Source organism: Halichoerus grypus, chromosome 3 (genome assembly GCF_964656455.1).
Source record: "Halichoerus grypus chromosome 3, mHalGry1.hap1.1, whole genome shotgun sequence".
NCBI lineage: Eukaryota > Metazoa > Chordata > Mammalia > Carnivora > Phocidae > Halichoerus > Halichoerus grypus.
This window is the reverse complement of record NC_135714.1, coordinates 93,966,361-93,985,448: the sequence shown is the minus strand read 5'-3', so window position 1 is coordinate 93,985,448 and position 19,088 is coordinate 93,966,361. Positions and strand designations below refer to the sequence as shown.

The 19,088-nt window shown below is 38.2% G+C and overlaps 1 protein-coding gene and 1 pseudogene across 2 annotated transcripts in view; one reads left to right on the top strand and one right to left on the bottom strand.

Moving 5' to 3' along the window:
* Nucleotides 1–245: 245 nt before the first annotated feature.
* Nucleotides 246–19,088, bottom strand: part of UGT8 (UDP glycosyltransferase 8) — an 86,198-nt gene continuing 67,355 nt past the window's right edge. For both annotated transcript variants that reach the window (XM_036073695.2, XM_078069176.1), the window contains exons 3-6: nt 8,742–8,884; nt 6,730–6,806; nt 3,346–3,565; nt 246–2,543 (exon numbers count right to left, since the gene is read on the bottom strand). In XM_036073695.2, coding sequence (XP_035929588.1) covers nt 2,180–2,543; nt 3,346–3,565; nt 6,730–6,806; nt 8,742–8,884 — 804 coding nt within the window. In that variant the 3' untranslated portion in view covers nt 246–2,179. The remainder of the gene's footprint in view (nt 2,544–3,345; nt 3,566–6,729; nt 6,807–8,741; nt 8,885–19,088) is intronic.
* Nucleotides 7,118–7,478, top strand: LOC118523893 (large ribosomal subunit protein eL33 pseudogene; annotated as a pseudogene).

Sequence of the window (19,088 nt, the reverse complement as noted above, 5' to 3'; positions counted from 1 at the left end):
ACAATGATCAGTAAATGCCTACACTTAACATTCTTAATTGTGGGATAATTTTAAGATCCATGTTGATGTACTTATAAGGTAAATCCCTCTGTTTAATAATAATAAAAAAATTCCCACATAACATTTTGTTTTTTACACTCATATACACATATAAAAGTTGGGAGACATGTCTTAGAAATATGTTTATAATGGATATACATAATATTGTGAAATAAAATCTGAATAAAAATTTTATTCCAACAACATTTCTCTATTTTTAAATCATGTTTATTGTTTAAGTTTTTATCACAGTGGAGATTAATTTATGCTTAATCATCCAGTGAGTGTCTACCGTCAACTTCATCCAATTCCAAAAAAGTAAAGTCAACTCATTCATACACTCTAAGCTTGTTCCCATCCCACCATTCATTGCCTGTGTCTTTTTTCCCTTTTAACAGCAACATAATGGTAAGATTGTGAAAAGGTATAACTAATAGGCTTATATGTAAAATACCATTTCTTCAAGTATTCAGAGAGCAGTACATTTGTCTGCATTGTACATTAGAAAACGATTTGTGACATTATTTCTAAGTAGAGGAGAGTGGCTCCTGGTGGGAGTGTAATGAAGTTGTATGTCATAGTGTATGACAAGGATTTACAGCATTCTAGAATTTTCACAACTCTTCCCATGTTAGTGAGTGTCATTAGGTGAACGTATGTTTCTAGTCTCAGCTGTCAGACATGGGATCTCCAACTACGAATAAATAAAGCATACACTCAACATGTGTAGTGCAAATGCTAAGTAAACAGAATGACATGGAATAAACTCATAGTTGCCAACTAGTGAATGGTTCGGCCGGGAGGTCCTGATTTTATGATGTCTGTGACGTGCATCCCTATTCTCAAGTGAACACTGTCACTGTTCCGTGTCAGCCACAATGACTGGGAAACGCTACTGAGGTGGGGGGAGGGGGTGAAGAAGAGAGAGGGAAGTAGAAACTCATTTCACAAGCAAGAGATACAATTTCTCTGTCACTTCTGTAAAACAGGTGAAGTCTGATCTGTTAACAAGATCTCAAACCTCTCAGACAAAGAAGGTACCAGTATGGAGAACTGTAAATGTCCCATTTAATGAAGTGTTGGCACCTATGTAATATGGATTGTGTGGCCCAGACAACAAAAAGGATGAAGAAGATCTTTTTTAAAGTTAAAACTTTGGAAATATAACACCTGAACATTAAAAAATTACATTATAAAAAAGCCATCAGTTACAAAAACATTCAAATAACGGCCCTGTTTAAAGATGCCACATAAGCAATAATCTTTAGTACTTTGAACAAAAGTCAGAGCTTTGTGGCTTTGTCTTAATTATGCATTTAACGCAATGTTATTCATTAAAATGAAATAGAAGAAAAACTATAAAATTCTTCCAGAGGCAAATTATTGGTAGGGGGAGAACAAAAGTAAAATATGACAACCGATTTATACATTTACTTAATTGCATGTATTTTTCCCCCAGAAGTGTCCACAGCTTATAAGAAAAAGAAAACAAAAACATAAAGCAAAACAAAACAAAAAACTAACACAAACAAACAAACAAAAAACCCAAAAAAGTATAAAAACGGTGCCATGTATCTTTTCATTTTTTTCCACTGCATTCAGTTTTGAGGGAAAAGTGTTCTTTCATGGTAAAGTGTTCTGAGTTCACATATATTAAATTCTAGAAAAGAAACATTTGGAGCCTGTCTTTCAAATTCATTCTGGAATGCGTTGCACCCTCAACAAATATGCCAAGCAGCCAGCTAAAAATTCTCTTAATTAGGAAATAAACATACATACACACATACACGCAAACAAATCTTTTTAAGAGAAAAGAAACCATTCCTCATCTGGGACACACACATATCAAGACTCAAAACTAAGGTCTGACATGGTCACTTAATTGATTTAAATAATTCAGACTTCTAAAAGGTTCAGTGCCAAAACTCTCTGTATCAGTATTCGAATAAAATACATCTTTGCATTTTAGGTTTGTGCTTTTTACAGCTGTCTTAATTCCACAGAATCTTGTTAGTAAGATCAGATCAGGGAGTGTTAGAATTGTTTACCAACATTTTACTTTTAGTAGTTGTTAGACTAAATTATAGTGATAAAAATCCAATGACTGAACAGATTCGTTACTATCCTGTGGGCTGTTGGCTCATTTCACCTTCTTTTCATGTTTAATATGGCCATTTCTTTTGTACTTGCCGTTGAGGATTCCATTATGGTAATGTCCATTAACTGTGCTATGCTTATTTCTAGACCACAAACTTTTGATTTTTCTGTAGATAAATTTTGTCACCCAGGACAAGAAGAAGTAGAACAAGGCAGCACCAAGCAAAAGCACAAAGGCAATATCCAGTAAAAAATACTGACAGAAAGAGATTTGATGGACGGCGGCACGTAGGTGATGGGCTCCGTTGTGACGAAGAATGTAATCTATCCAATAGACAGTCCGATTGACAGGGTGACCAGGTTGATCCTTGTGGATTTCTGAAAGCTTCTGGGCCCTCTGACGGTAGCTATGGAGTGGAGAGGCAGAACACACAATGATCATGCCAATACAAGGTTCAGTATTATGACTTTCTCAATATAAAAATGAGGAAAATAATAAAAGCAACTATTCTTTATTAAGTAGCTAGTATGTGCCAAGCACTGTGTTAAGTGCTTTAAACACAGTATCTTATGTTAAGACAATAAGATAAATTTTAGGGCACCTGGGTGGCTCAGTTGGTTAAGCGACTGCCTTCAGCTCAGGTCATGATCCTGGAGTCCCTGGATCGAGTCCCGCATCGGGCTCCCTGCTCGGCAGGGAGTCTGCTTCTCCCTCTGACCCTCCCCCCTCTCATGTGCTCTCTCTCATTCTCTCTCTCTCAGATAAATAAATAAAATCTTTAAAAAAAAAATAAGATAAATTTTAAACAAGTGAGGAAGATGGAACTCGGAGAGACTAAGTGACCTGATTATGATTACAAAGTTGAGATTCAGATTCAAGTGTTTCTGACTCTACACCCCAGTTTTTTTGGTTTTGTTTTGTTTTTTGCTATACCATACACCTCTTACCCACACATACTCCTTCTCTCAATATGCCTTCTCCCCCAATTTGGCAAATCCTGGTAGAATATTATTCAAGGTCATACATGCTGGCCATATGATTGCTATCTTTATTTTTCAAATTACAGAAGACATGCAGAAGGCATTAGACACAGGAATCTAAAGGATATTTCTATACTTGGTCTATTGACAACCTCTTGGTAATAATCAGTTTATTGACAATATGCTGTGGTATATATATATTTCATCTGCTTTCAATTGAAAACTTACCTGGGATTATTGATAACTTTCACCAGTGCTTCATAAAGCTCTCCTTCAGTAACTGTCTTCCATTCTAGCAATATCCCCATGCCTTTTGCCTGGACCCGAGTCATAGTATCATAGTGGTCTCCAAAGAGTGGGATTCCCACTACAGGTACACCGTGATACATAGTTTCAAAAATACTATTCAAACCACCATGGCTCAGGAAGGCTTTAATATTTGAATGCCCTAAAGAAGGATTAAAAAAGAAAACAACTTAACAGTACTGTGAATTACTCGAAAAAGAGATTTTCCAGAAATCTCTTAAAAGTCAACACTATAATACACATTTTAGATACAGGATTTTTAAAGGCATGATTTCACTGATTCCTGCTCTACATCAATTAAAATGCTTATTATATAAATAATTAACTGATTTGTATATATTAGTTAAGAGCCATTTTTAACTCACTGAAATTTACAGCTTTAGGGAGTGTATTACAACTTTCCCTCAACTGTAAGTATCCACTGACTAGCCACATCTATTTAAATGGCCAATAATAAATAGGAAGTCAACAAAAGCAAGAAATGCCAAAAATACCAGGGTGCAACCACATTCTACTAAAAGTAGACATCCAGGGCGCCTGGGTGGCTCAGTCGGTTAAGCATCTGCCTTTAGCTCAGGTCATGATTCCAGGGTCTTGGGATCGAGCCCCACGTCGGGCTCCCTGCTCAGCAGGAAGCCTGCTTTCTCCCTCTCCCTCTGCCTGCATCTTCCCCTGCTTGTGCTCTCTCTCTCTCTGTCAAATAAATAAATAAAAATCTTTTTAAAAAATAAAAATAAAAAAAATAAAAGTAGACATCCATTTCTGGATATCCAAGTATTTACCTCTCTATACATATATTTTAAAGATTTTGTTTATTTGAGAGAGAGAGAGAGCAAGAGAGCACAAGCAGGGGGACCGGCAGAGGGAGAGGGCGAAGCAGACTCCCCACTGAGCAGGGAGCCCAATGTGGGGCTCAGTCTCAGGACCCCGAGATCATGACCTGAGCCGAAGGCAGACGTTTAACCGACTGAGTCACCCAGGTGCCCTGGCATTTATCTATATTAATAAGTAGAACGCATTTTGTAAAAAAAAAAAAAAAAAAAAAAAAAATGTTGAGATGTGGGACTGGACTCCTGAAATCCATGAAGAGTTTATGTGCTTATCCAAGGAGGAACACTGTACAATACAAAGTATTTACAACATTCAAGTCATGTCAGCTTCTATGCTTCACAATTTTAGGGTCCAATTTCACAGTTTGGGTATATAAACAAGTAGGGACTGACACTTATAAAAATCAGTTGTAAGCGATGGAACATCATGTAACATCTAGTTGTCATGGGGATAAAAAAAGATAATTTATCAAAATTAATGAGGTGTTTCAAAACCCAGATCTCCTCCTGAGCAGCCTATATTCAGAAAGGGACCAAAAGCCTTGTATAAGAAGTGTAGGACAAAGAAACATTGCACTTAGGAATTGTGTGCCATGGCCAGAAAGGAACTACAGCTCACAGAAACAAACCTTTTAAATATTCATACACCAGGTAGAAAACGGACTCTGGGTGTTGAACCTCGGTCTCAACTGGGCACCGGGACCCTCTTTACCCCCTGTCTAGCAGGGTTAGTCACTCAGTGTCACCTTTGCCTACAAATGGCTTCTCAACTCAGCCCACCTAATGGATCTGCCCTCTCAGTGCAGTTCAAACTTTCTTTTTAGCAGCAAAACCTTTTCTTTGAACAAAACCTTACTACCAAGCCCAGCAGTGACAAATGAGACAGTGCTGGTGGGTGGAGGGCAGGGGGGGAGTATGCAAGGAAGGGAAGGGAAAGAGAGTGGTTCGGTTCCTACTTCTCATCCTGGAGGAATCTTCTGATCACGGTTGATAGCCAACAGAGGACCCACAAAGTCATACCTGGTGATACAAAGGACACTAATCTCGGCAAAGACAGAGAACTGAGATTCTGAGGAACCCGGAAGAGCTATGAATTTGAGGAGGACCATTGGGTGTGGACCACTGAGTAGCTACACCTTGTTGTACAGCCTCTCAGAAAAAAACCGTGAGAACAGTTCAGGTGTTCTCCGATAGCGGTATCACACCGTGGCACTGAAAGAGTTGACAGGCGATTATCTTATTTAAATTTCCTGCTTCTTTCTACCTTCTACGGAATCTGAAGTCATAATAATAAAGACATAAAAAAAAAAAGAAAGAAAGAAAATGAAATACAAGTATTAAGAAAAGTAAATTGCCCTGTTTCTTCTTCAATTTTGTCATTTATAGAATAATACATATAATGAACTAGATGAAAAGGAATTATATATATAAAGAAAATTCCTCACTGTTTTTTAGTTATAAAAATCAATTTGTTGTTTTTTAGGATGGGTCATTTTATAGCTTCTAAAAAATACTTTTCAAAAGCCTATTTTTAAGAATATTATTTAGAGCCACTTACATACCTCACTGTTTTTCAGTTACAAAATTCAATTTGCTGGTTTTTAGGACGGGTCATTGTAGCTTCTAAAAAATACTTTTCAAAAGCTTGTTTTTAAGAGTATTGTTTAAAGACAACTTACATAATCTGTTAGATTTTAGTATTATTGAACAGATGATAGTCAATATTACCAAAACTCAATAACATTTTTATAATTTCCTTAATATCTTAAAGGATAATATGGCATCATGTTTTCCTAGATATTTAATGAAATTACAGTTTTACTAACTATGCTTATTCAACACAGAGTTAAATTACTTATTTCAAATATCTTAAAAGAAATGCATATAATTGTTATTTTAGTTTTTATCTGAGGATCAGAATCCCAATAAATAACTAAATCATGTGTTTATTTAATAAAATGTTTCAAAAATGTCTGATGATTTAAGGGGAAATCTAAACAGACGAACCAAATAAAGATAAGACAAACTGACTGTTTCCTTGGCCTTCTGCTTCTCTTTGGTTTCAAACAAATGAATAACTTTGAATTTTTCTGAGTTCTCAGATACATCTGTAATAAAACTCTAACACAAATCTACATTTTCACTGTTTTAATTTTACTATCTTTAGCTGATTAGTCTAATCAGGTATAACTTTATTCACTGCTAGTTTACACAGCTTATTAAGTATATTTTCCAGAAAATTAAAATTAGTAACTGGTCTAAAATTTTTAATTTATAGACCCAAATGATTATACTTGACAAATTATTTTCCAGTAAATAAAGACTTGACTTGTTGGTTTGAAATCTGAGATACTGGATGACATAATGACTCTCTCATAAACTACACACATTATTACTGAAGACGTTCAAGTGCAAAATCACATTTACACAATTAAGATCTAAAAGCCAAGTAAGTACCTACATGTCGCTGACTTACCAAGCAGGTCATTTTGTGGTAACCATTCTATGAGCTTCGTGTTGTTTCCTAGATTCTTTGGTTTGGTTCCAGAAAACCTAAAATGTACAGAGACAATGAATCTATCAAAAATCAAACTTTACTCCTGGTACGGACTCTGGTTAAATTATTAAATTTAAAATAAACGTTAAATGATCTTTTGTTGATATCTTAAGAAGGAAACCATGCTTTAGTAACAACAAAATTGTGATTTTCTTTTTCACATTTTCACTGATTGAGAGAGATCTAAAAACAAAACAAAACAAAACAAAAAACCCAAAAAAACACTTGGTTTGTCCTTTCCCGCCACCTTGGAGCCTGTGGAGGCCTGCTGGGAATAGGACTCCTATAATGCCAAATAACGTCTGGAAGGCTGTGGTCCAAAGTCCTTTTTGCTGTCTATAAGCAGGGTTTCCGGAACCAGAGGGAGCACACAGCTCTTCTTAAAATCGAAGGCGTTTATGCTATGAATTCTATCTAGGCAAGAGATGTGCTTACGTGTACAAAGCAAAGAACAACACAGCGACTCCTGGTGGCAAACCAAACAAAACCAGAGGAATCTGGGGAAAAGTAACTAGCGCTCGTGGAAACAGTGGCATGGTTCGTGCCAAATTCCGAAGCTACCTTCCTGCTAAAGCCATTGGCCACAGAATCCATGTGATGCTGTACCCCTCAAGGATTTAAATTTAATGAAAAGTAAATAAATAAAGGTGTAGATCTGTTCTCTTGTAAAAAAAAAAACAAACAAAAAAGACACTTGGCTTATATTGGGATCTATTTTCCTTCAGTTCTCACCCAATTACAGAGATGGGGGTGACTTTCTGTGCTAGAAAGTCACTCTCCAGGGAACCCAGAAGGAGAAATGCGAAGAAGCAGGGAGAGTCACTGGGCAGTGGACGGATAGCTCCAGTCTCTGACACCTGGAGCCTAAGGGAAGGTGTGAGAATCGAAAGAAAGCAAAAAGTATTCTTCTCTAGCTTGGCCCCAGAGACAGGAGTTCTGTGGGGCGAAGGATATCACTGAGTGGTTTCTTGCCTTGATCTTTGCAAGATAAAACATGAACATGCTTAAGGACTGAGGGAGTGGCAAGAGTCTGAACTGAGCAGACACAAACTGCCCTAAATAAAGCAGAAGGGTACTTTCTGGGTTAAGCCTAATAGAGGAAACGCAATCGGACTGGCATCCAAAGGAAAATGTCTTAAACAGTAGGGATAAAGTACGTATCCATTTCATAGCTCAGCCAGGAAAAGTGGGAGCTAATCTTTACACAGTTGTTATAAAGGAAAAACCCATGTTACTCAGACCCTACTTGTAATGGCCTGAGACTTCGGGGACGATGCTGTTCACTGCAGTACTCCTGGATCCCAACGGCAACGACACTCAGGTCTGATGTTTACATGCTGGGCTGGGAAGTCCAGAGACAGACACTTCTTGGCAGGGCCTTCCAAAGGGAGCTGGGCGTAATCTATGGATCTGTTTTAACCAGCATTAACTGGCAAGTGATGGTGTTTTTTAAAACCTGGTCTCTTGGATAAATGAAATAAAAAGCATTTATAAAGGGCAAAAGGTTCCATGAAATATTTTACCTGTTTATTCATTCATCCATCATTCTTTACCTCATTCCAACACTGATTTGAAGGTATATAGAAGGTATGTAGAAATGCATGTAATTACAACATTTTTTTAAAATGACAATAACTAACAGAAGGAGAAACAGGATATAAAGCTGAGGGTAACATAAAAGGATAAGGATAAATCATTCTGCATCGTATTTTCCTTATAGGCTATAGACTTGATATCTCTTTCTTTATCCATCACAGAGTCTTAGAAATTAGTCCCTAGATTTCAATACACTAAGAAACAAAATGAAAAGTCAGGGGCATCCTGCTAATCTTGCCAGGGAGCCAGTGTGCTGTGCTTGACCGGGACATGCAGGCTAAGCAAGGAGATACTGAAAATCAACAGTGAAGAAACAATCGACATTATTACCTTACCTCCAAATCACTTTTTGGGGCAATCTCCCCAGAGCTCCAGCCAGCTTGTTAGCAATGTCTTCTGACAGATACTTGACACCAGCTCCGAAAGATACCAGGACAAAGCCATGTTCATTAGCACCATTTACCCACCTTTGGAGATCCTACAAATCAAAATGTAGCAGTTAATTGTATGAAAGACCAATATAGTTCATAATCAGCTTCAACAAGAGCCCAGTTTTTAAAAAGACTTCAGGTAATTTTCTTAAACCATTAGGAAGTAAAGGACATAAAATTTTTCTTTAAATAACTGCTTTTGTTTAAAATATTTCATCTGACAACACTAACTGAAATAAGGAGGGTGGATGGCTAATTTAGTAAGACCAACAAATAACAACAACAAAAAATCTGTAGCTAATGGCCTCAGATCTCAGTCAAAAAATTAAAACTGATGCTTAAAACACGGTCAGTAATAAATTTGTATGAGGAGGGCGCCTGGGTGGCTCAGTGCGTGAAGCATCTGCCTTCAGCTCAGGTCAAGATCTCAGGGTCCTGGGATCGAGTCCCGCATCGGGCTCCTTGCTCATCGGGGAGTCTGCTTGTCCCTCTCCGTCTGCCTGCTGCCCCACTCTTGCTTGTGCTCTCTCTCTCTCAAATAAATAAATAAAATCTTTAAAAAGATTTTTCTATGAGGATACAAGTGAAAGATGTGGATTGGACATAAAACAAAAACATTAACTACCACCCTCACCCCCACCCAGGAAGATTTTTGTTTTTAGGAGTGGGCTGACTTTATCTTGGTCTAAGCTTGGTAATTTTCATCTCTGAAGAGCCATCCTGTGTTATATGATAAGAAAGAGAAGGAGTTAGCTAATAGTTCCACAGATCCATAGGCCTAATGAGTTTTACTATTTCCCTAAATATTTCTCCAACTCACAGAGAACACAAATCATACATGCTCTATAGTGAGGCATCCAGGGCTTCTAGAAATCTCTGAATGGTTGCTCTCCCTCATGGTGCAGGAAAATGCTAAATTCCCAAACCTGTCCTTAGACAGCCAACAGATGCTCATGTAACTCGTGCAGATCCGAGGTTAAGTAGGGACAACTCTAACACTGCAGGAATCACTCATTTTGGAGGAAGACACATGGATAAATTTTTGCCAGTATGGTTGATTTATACGGAAAATGAAAGCAGTTAGTTTTGAGGGATACTATCCTTGCTTTATTTTATTCTGTAGGCACAAACTTGCTTTTACAGTACGTTAACCCCTTGAATAAGTCTTTGTCAAAGACACTGAGCTTCAGTTTCCCGTAGGAAAACTAACAGGGCCACAGCACTTTGAGGAACACGTAATTCCACAGTAAGGAAAACAAACGTGCTGTTGACAACACCTCTGCCATGATACAGGCATGAAAACAGGGGACAGACCACTCTGTATTCATGACGTGCGGAGTGAGCTGTCACAATTAGGTCTCACGGACCCTGCAGGTCTCTCATTCAGAATGAAGGAGTTACTACGGTGTCACCCATGTTCTTTGCATTTCACACCCCTTTCTGACATACCCTGATTTACTGAAGGGGGAGTGGGGTGATAACTGCACAGTAAGAAGAACTGTCACAATGACATCACCACCCAGCTCAACACCAAGTATTTATATGGAACATTAGCCCCCCCATGTCTTCCCTTCCTTTGCTTTTCCCCCTTTTCTTTTATCACTTAATGAGACCTGTATTAACGACTCTATTGTACTCATTCTTAGCAGGGAAGAGGGGGCCACATTTTATTTGTGTCCAAAATGAGTTAGTGGGTAGTGTCACTAGATGACTGGGATGATGATGGAAGGGGGTACACCCTTCTAGCTACTGAGTGGGTAAAAGAGGCTGTGATTATTAATACAGCTTTCAATTTACATTCTACTACATTTACCAAGAATATCACATGTACTGAAAATATAACAGTATTATCTGTGGATTCAAAGTAAGAAACAAGAACAAACTGATTTAGAATTTTCATTTTAGGTGCAGTCCTAAGCCGGATGTACTTAAAACAAATATGAAGGCTGCATGGTAGAATGACTCTAATACTACATTTTATCCCTATGGTTTGTCTTCAAGTAATTTATCACCTACTACCCAGTTCTCTAAAGATTAAAATTTCAGGGTCAACGCCATTTTTAAAAAAGCTGACATTCACATATACTAAGCCTTACAATAATAATGTTATTTAAATTTTGTTTCCCAAGGACTTAAAAGGTCTTTGAGTTTCAACCGACTCTATGCAATAAATACTTCAGTTGTTTGTTCTTTGTTGTGCATGGCATAAAATAAAATCCATTAAGCTATTTTCCTAGATTTTTTCCAGCCATACTCATTAACCATTTACAAGAATATACTCAACCATCTAGCCTTTATTGATAAGAAAGGGAGCAGAGAAAATGTTAGTCATTATAGTTCCCTTCAGGAAAAGCGCTCAGCATTTTTAGAAGATAATACTCCAATTGGCTTAGAATGAGGCCTCAAGGTGATTTCCAAACTGTTCTTCCCTGGGCTGGAGGGAGAGGGGATGTGAAAGGTCAGAGAAGGAACAGTGAGCCTGACACTGGGCTCCTGGACGTAACCCCCTCCCCCATGAGCTCTCATCTTCAGCTTGAATTCACAAAACGTTTGGTGTGACTTATGTTTTATGGGAACACAGAAGGGGTTGGGTTTTGGGCTTGGCTGACAAGCGTGCCAGGCAGCAGGATGAGCTGCAGCAGGCAGAGGCTGAAGGGATCCCGAACGTGCTGAACTCACAGTGAAGATTTGGGAACCGGAACTTCATGAAAGGGCTGAGAGGCCCCAGGGGGCATCTTGCCTCTATATACATATGCAGTATTTTCGGGAATTTAAGACCCCGCAATTATAAAGTGCAAATTGATTTAATAACAACTCTTCAAAAAAAAAATAATAATAACCTTCATAATAAGTGTGTTCAATGTAAAAACAAAACAAAACAAAAAAAAACAATTCTGGGTATTTAACACTGTCAAAGATAAAGGTACTTTAGGGGGTGCCTGGGTGGCTCAGTCGGTTAAGCGGCTGCCTTCGGCTCAGGTCATGATCCTGGGGTCCTGGGGTCCTGGGATCGAGCCCCGCATCCGGCTCCCTGCTCAGTGGGGAGTCTGCTTCTCCCTCTCCATCTGCCTGCCACTCTGCCTACTTGTGTTTTCTCTCTCTCTGTCAAATAAATAAATAAAATATTTTTAAAAAAGGAATAAAGGTACTTTAGAATGTCCCTGCCCCCCTGACAAATACCAGGTAAAAATATAGAGTAAAAAAAAAAAAAACCTCATTTACAATATCAACAAAAACTATATATATCTAAGAGTACAGCAAGCCTAACAAAATATACAAGATGTACATGAAGAAAAATTTACTGAAGGACAAAAAAGAAAAACTGAGGAAGTGGAGATGTAACATGTGCCAGGAAAGAAACATCAATGTTCTGAAGATGCTATTTTTTTAATAAAATTTTTATTTTAATAAAAATAAAAATTTTTAATAAAAGTTCAATGCATTCCCCGCCTACATTCCGAGAGGACTGCTACGGAACTAGAGCAGTCTAAAATTCATCTAGAAAAGAAAGTGTACAAGAAAGGCCAAGAAGATTTTGAAAAAGAACAGGGAAAGAGAGTTCTCCTTCTAGATAATCAGAATGCACTCTAGAATCTAGAGCCATCTCTATGAAATGTTCAGTGTTAGGAGAAGAGACAGCAATGAAGGGGGCAGCAGAGCCAAACCCCTGCCTACACAGGAACCAAGCATTTCCATCAGCGGGGAGAAGAGTCACCTACCACGGATTTAGAAAAAAAATGAGGTTAGATCCCTCTACTAATATAGAGAAGGATTAAAAAGTCAAAATGAATTAAAATATATGAAATACTTGAAAAAACTCCTCAAAAGGTACTTTTATTGTTTCTGGGTGTAGAAGGCGTTCTGGGCCAGTCACAAATCCCAGAAGTCATAAAGAAAACACTGAGAGGGGCACCTGGGTGGCTCAATAGGTTAAGCATCTGCCTTCAGCTCAGGTCATGATCCCAGGGTCCTGGAATCAAGTCCCACATAGGGCTTCCTGCTCAGCAGGGAATCTGCTTCTCCCGCTGCCTGCCGCTTCCCCTGCTTGTGCGCTCTCTTTCTCTGACAAATAAATAAATAAAATCTTTTAAAAAAATAAAAAAGCAAAATAACAATAATAATAGTAATAAATAGATGCAGAAATAATTTCAATATACATAATAAAAGATTGATAAGACAAAACAAAATAATGAGAAAAAAATTTCCACAAAATACTTCAGGAAACACCCATTTCACAGATGGAAAGCAAGTGGCATTCACATGGAAAGACACTTAGCTTCACATGCTAGCCAGAGAAACACAAATTCAAATTGTTTTCATCTCTTATTCTCTGTAGTCTCTACAGTCCTCTGTTAGATGGTGTCAACATACAATTTAATCCATTTTAACTTAAAAAAAAAAAACCCGAATACAGTATTTACCCTTAAGTATTATTGTTTTCTAATTTTCTGTCAACTTTTTTGTTTTGCTATAAAGATAAAATGTCTTTTCCTAAATGGCCTCTTGGTCTATTGACTTAGTTAGCACTTTTCCCACATTAAGATTATCTTTTAAATACCCATAGTTTCCTTTAGTAATTTTATAGTTTCATTTCTTCAATTTTTTTTTGGGGGGGGTGTTGCAACACTGGTTTTATTTTTTATTTATTTTTTACTAACATATATTATTTGTTTCAGGGGTACAGGTCTGTGATTCATCAGTCTTACACAATTCACAGTGCTCCATAGCACATACCCTCCCCAGTGTTTATCACCCAGCTACCCCATCCCTCCCACCCCCCACCACTCCAGCAACCCTCAGTTTGTTTCCTGAGATTAAGACTTCCTCATATCAGTGAGATCATATGATACTTGTCTTTCTCTGAATGATTTATCTCGCTTAGCATAATACCCTCTAGTTCCATCTATGTTGTTGCAAATGGCAAGATTTCATTTTTTGATGGCTGCATAATATTCCATTGTGTGTGCGTATATGTATATATATATATACATATACGCACACACCACATCTTCTTTATCCATTCATCTGTTGATGGACATCTACGCTCTTTCCATAGTTTGGCTATTGTGGACATTGCTACTATGAACATTGGGGTGCATGTGCCCCTCATTTCTTGAATTTTTAATCCTTCATCATCCAGAATCTCTTTTTGGAGGAAAGAATGAGGCTAGATGCATCTTTACTTTTAACCCAATGGATAGCCAGTCTTTTCAACACTATTGAATATTTCCTCTTGTTATTAATGTAAAATTCCGCCCTCTCAGCGGATTTCTGAATTCTATTCTGTTCCATGGATCTATATATCTGGTTATTCCTGTGCCTGGGCCAAAGACTTTTATTTACTGGTATCTTATGACACATTTTAATATCTGCAGTGTTAGATTTCTCTCATTAATTTTTATTCTGGGGATTTTACTAGTTATTCCTGTATTTAGCATCTTCTTTAAGGACTCTTCTTTTTGTTGTTGTTAGAAAATAGTGTATTATGTCAAGTTTTAAAAATCACAAGAGCTTTGGTTACAGTTTTGTTAAATACATCCACGGACACATTACTGCAGCCCCAAAGTAGTAAATACTGCAGTGTTATAGGATTGAATTTAATTATTTTAACATTTCCTTTATTGTTGCCAAGTTTGTGAAATTTATAAATATCAAGGAGAAACTTGGAGAACAAAATAAACTTAATATGAACTTGTCATCGATCATTCTACTCCTATCTGCTCTGCAATATGTTGAGTGAGCTCAAAAATACAGTTTCATGGTTACAGGTAACTGCATTTGCAGAAGTAGACAACCGACAAACCGACTCTTCTTTTTGAACACATCAACCGCCATTTACTAGCAGTACCACCCCTCACGTAGGTTATGACGATTTGCGCAGGTATGGACTAATAACACTTCATTTCACACACCCTATCAGTTAAAACAGTGCATTCAGTCCTTTCTACTCAACTGGCTGGCACACAAGCCGCACACTGCTCCACTAGATGGCGCAGCAAGCACGGAGTACGTGCGTCTGGCGTCTGCAGAGCGCTCCCCAGGCTTCTGACCATTAGGACAGGTCCAAACCCCCAGCCTATCTCTATGGTATTTCCTGCTCCTTGTCTAGGGGAAGAACTCGGTCATTTTCCAAATGCAAAGGAAAGCAAAATTATCACAATAACAAATCAAATATTAAGCAGGAAATCAGCAGTAGGCAGGTGCTTCCCTCACTATATTACTATGAATATTTCCATTCCTATACAATTAAAATAATCAATTTAGATATTTGAGTAGGATTTGCTATAAGGTAATTATACACACACACACACACACACACAAACACAAACACACAGCTTTTGAAAAGAGAACCTCACAATAAAAATTACCACTTTATCTTCTTGGAAGGTTAAGTTGTCTTAGTCCTTAATGGGAGAAGGTAGAATAAGGAAATGTGGATAACGTATTTTCATAATCAAATACTGTATGTTAATGTATTTGCTTTCTTTATTTGTTATAATCATGACCTGGATACACAATGATTTGTTTTCTAGTACTGCCAGATTTCTTTTCACCAAATGCCTTCACTTGGTCATAGGGAGAAAAAGGCACTCTCCCCTGTTCCTTCCATGGAGAGCTGTTCAGGACAAGCCAGGGGGAAGCAGCCTGGCTCTGTGAGACTGGACAGAGGCTGGAACAGGAGCCAAGAGATATCCCAGAGTTAGACTGGGGGGGGGGGGGGCAAGTCGCTCCCAAAGTGTAAATTTTAACGATTTTACATCATATTTTGACATGGTGGATATCAAGAAATGAAGGATGTGAAAAAATATTAAAAGAAGGAGTAGAGGGATGCCTGGGTGGCTCAGTCCATTAAGCGTCTGCCTTCGGCTCAGGTCGTGATCCCGGGGTCCTGGGATAGAGTCCCGCATGGGGCTCCCTGCTCAGCGGGGAGCCGGCTTCTCCCTCTTCCTCTGCCCCCCACTTGTGCTTGCTCTCTCTCTCTCTCTAGTTTTCTCTCTCTCAAATAAACAAAATCTTAAAAAAAAAAAAAGGAGGAGAAAGCAAGATCTTGAGAAACTTAGAGCAGACAATCATTGGGTGACTCCTTTTTTATATACTTAGCCACCCATCCAAAAACAAACAGAAACTTCCTATTAGCTGTGGCCAATGTGAAAACACCCCAACTCCAGAAATGTAAAAGCATATTTTAAAAAGATAATCCACTTCAGAACCAATGAAAGAAGTTGGCTAGTGCAGGCCCAGCTCTGTCCTGTCCAGGCTTCATTCTGAGGGCACACGAATCTGGAGAAGACTCCTAGGGAGATCTCTCACTGCTCTCTGAGACCTGGGGGCAGAGCGGGTGGCCGTTAGTTACCATCACATCTGTCCTGATGGCAGCCTGTGACCCAAACCTACCCTCTTCTCTCCCCACAAAATAGGAGCCTTGAGCGGGGGCCAGCACAGTTGAGAAAGCAGCAACACTGCGTCCTTTGTCAGCCTCGTCCATTCTGAGACGAAGAATGCCTGGACTGTGAGAGAATCCTACAGAGAGAGGACGATGGGAGAAGCGGGACCTTTTTTCTTGTTTCCAACACCAACATCAATAGGCCTCTTTTCCCATTTTAAAGGGCCTGACATAAAGAATGTTCCGCTTTGGTCAGGTGGGCTGCAGAGAATTGGAATATTCATCTGCGAAACTCAGTAGGTAAGATAATAATGAACATTTTGATGTAAAATGTTTAAAAAACATCGTGGGACATCTAACCTGATCTTTGGCTACTGCTAAGATAGTTAATCAAGACTTACTAAACAACAACAAAAAATGCCATTGAAGATATAAATATGAAAGTTACCACTCAAAATGAAATGTACCAACCATTATTTGCACTGATCTGACTGGCAAAGGATTTCATTCAAACCTCGGTTCCACAAGTTGCTGTGTGATCTTACTCAAGTCTCCTATTCTCTCTCCAGCCCAGATTTCTCATCTCTAAAAGTGCTGATAATATTCACAAGGTCATTGTGAAGATTAAATGAGATCAAATATGTAAAAGTGCTATGTTAAGTAAAAATTACGCTGTTATTTTTCCCTAGACAGGATGTGAGATAAGCAATAGACTGAATAGGGACTGAAATGATAGCCACGTTGAGATGAGGAAAAAAAAAAAAGTCATTCTGTACCAAGATATTTTCTCTCAGTTATACTCTGTTCACCATGTTTGAAATTCTTCCGAATAAAGCTCCTTCAAACAAATGAGAAGTAGTACAAAAAAATGTTTTACATGCAGTATCAAATCTAGTTGTCAGTTTTTCAGAACATTTAAGGGATTTCCAAGATTATCCAAAAGGCTTAAGCCACAACTAACCTAAAGAAGCAATACAGTGATGAATGTCAAGGTGATGGTTCAACTTTTTAAACATCTCGGAAGATGATTTTTTTATTAACACACTGAACATTTGGGAGAATGAAATTAAGTACCTAGAAGCGTGTGTTCATTTCCACTGGGATTCTGTAGTATCTTCTTTCTTTCTCATAAGGCTTTTAATTTTTGCTATTACAGTTACAGTGAAGAGCAGGCAAAATTTGAAACCTTGATTTGACTCTGAAGAGAGTAAAGTTTTCAAGGTTCTGAAGAACTTCCAGAAATTGCACACAGTCGGGATGTCCCAAGGTTACGATCATGGCAAGGTACTGAGGCATGATGGAAAGTAGCCGCTGGGTATAAAACAATGAAAATCTTACCAGAAAAAGAAGAAAAAAAAAAAAAACAGTCCAAAAAATAACATCTAAATGTTTCTCTGTTACAAAACCAAGTTAAAAATCCAGAGATTTTGGGGAGAGTGAGAGAGATTTGAGTATGCTTATTTGCAATAGAGTGAGAATGAAGGGGAGGGATGAAGATGCAGAAAGAGGAGGCAAATGTTTTCTTTGCACATCTGAGTGTAGTGTACAGATGTGAGATCCAGAACAGTCTTTCCTTCACAATCTGCTGTCAGCTAAATGTTCTAAGTTCTGCTAGAAAAAAAAGGTCATGACTATCAAATAGTGTCCCAATAAATTAGGTGGGTTTCAAAGTCCATTTATTAATTCAGCAAATACTATTGAGCACCTGCTATGTACCATACCTGACATTCTTTTAGGCACTTGAGACATATCAAAGAACAAATGAACAAAAATTCCTATCTTCAGAGAGTTTACATTCCTAACAACGTGGCCAAAACCGAACTTTCTACCATTATCTCCCATCAGGTTTGGACACCTTATCTGCTCTTCATTCCTCCAGATACAGCCTGCCCTGTGGTACCTGAGATTTCCTCCTTACATCACAGTGATTTACCAAAGCGCTGACAAAGGATATTTATTCTCTGTTGATCTCCTCTGTGGGAGGTGCTCTCTCCCAGGACACTTATCACCTCATTTGAATGTGAACTTACACACAAGACTTTCTCTCTTTTTGGTGCTCACTGCTTATTTTAAGAAATCAAGAAAGCTAATAGTAATCTACATCCTTAAACAGATAAACAAATGCAGTCCTTTATTTTTTTTCTTTCCGTTACTTAGATAAACAAGATTGTCTTTTCTCTATAGAGTTTGAGCCAACAAAGAGAATGTCGAGCATTTTAAAGAAAGGTCTCATTTTTTAAATTCAACTTTAGCTACTAAATTATGTGGCTTGCCTAGAGAAAATAAAGGTAGGTGTGCCAGCCATCTAGCTGTCTGTCTTGTTTCCTTCCAGCAAAAACCCAAAACTTTTTTTGTGATAATCACACTGTTATGTCACAGAGACAGAATGAACAGGGCAAAATCCATGTCTAGGATGGAGGCAGATGAGTGAAACGGCTGTAATAAAGTGAAATTCATACAAGGAGAGACTATCATGGGGTGTTTAGAAGAGATGGGGAGATAAGGGAGGACCAGATGAGGATCTAAACCAGGAATGGGCTGGTGAAAAGAGTAAGGAATGAATGAGTTTGAGTGTGTATTAGAACCAAAGACCTAAGTGAAGGCTTGGGAGAAGGTGGGGTTAGCATGATTTTCAGGTTTCTGGTCTTGGAATCACTGTAGAATTAACCAAGGGAAGAAACATATAAGGAGAGCAGGTCTGAGGGGGTAAGAAGAAAAGCTTACATCCGGACATGAAGAATTTGAAATTTCTGTGTCCACTTCTGTTCCAAGTGGAACTATCTAGAAAGCAGTGGGAAATAGGAAACTTGGGAGGGAAAAATGAGCTGCAGATATAGATTTGTACCTCAAGGGGAAACATGAGTGTT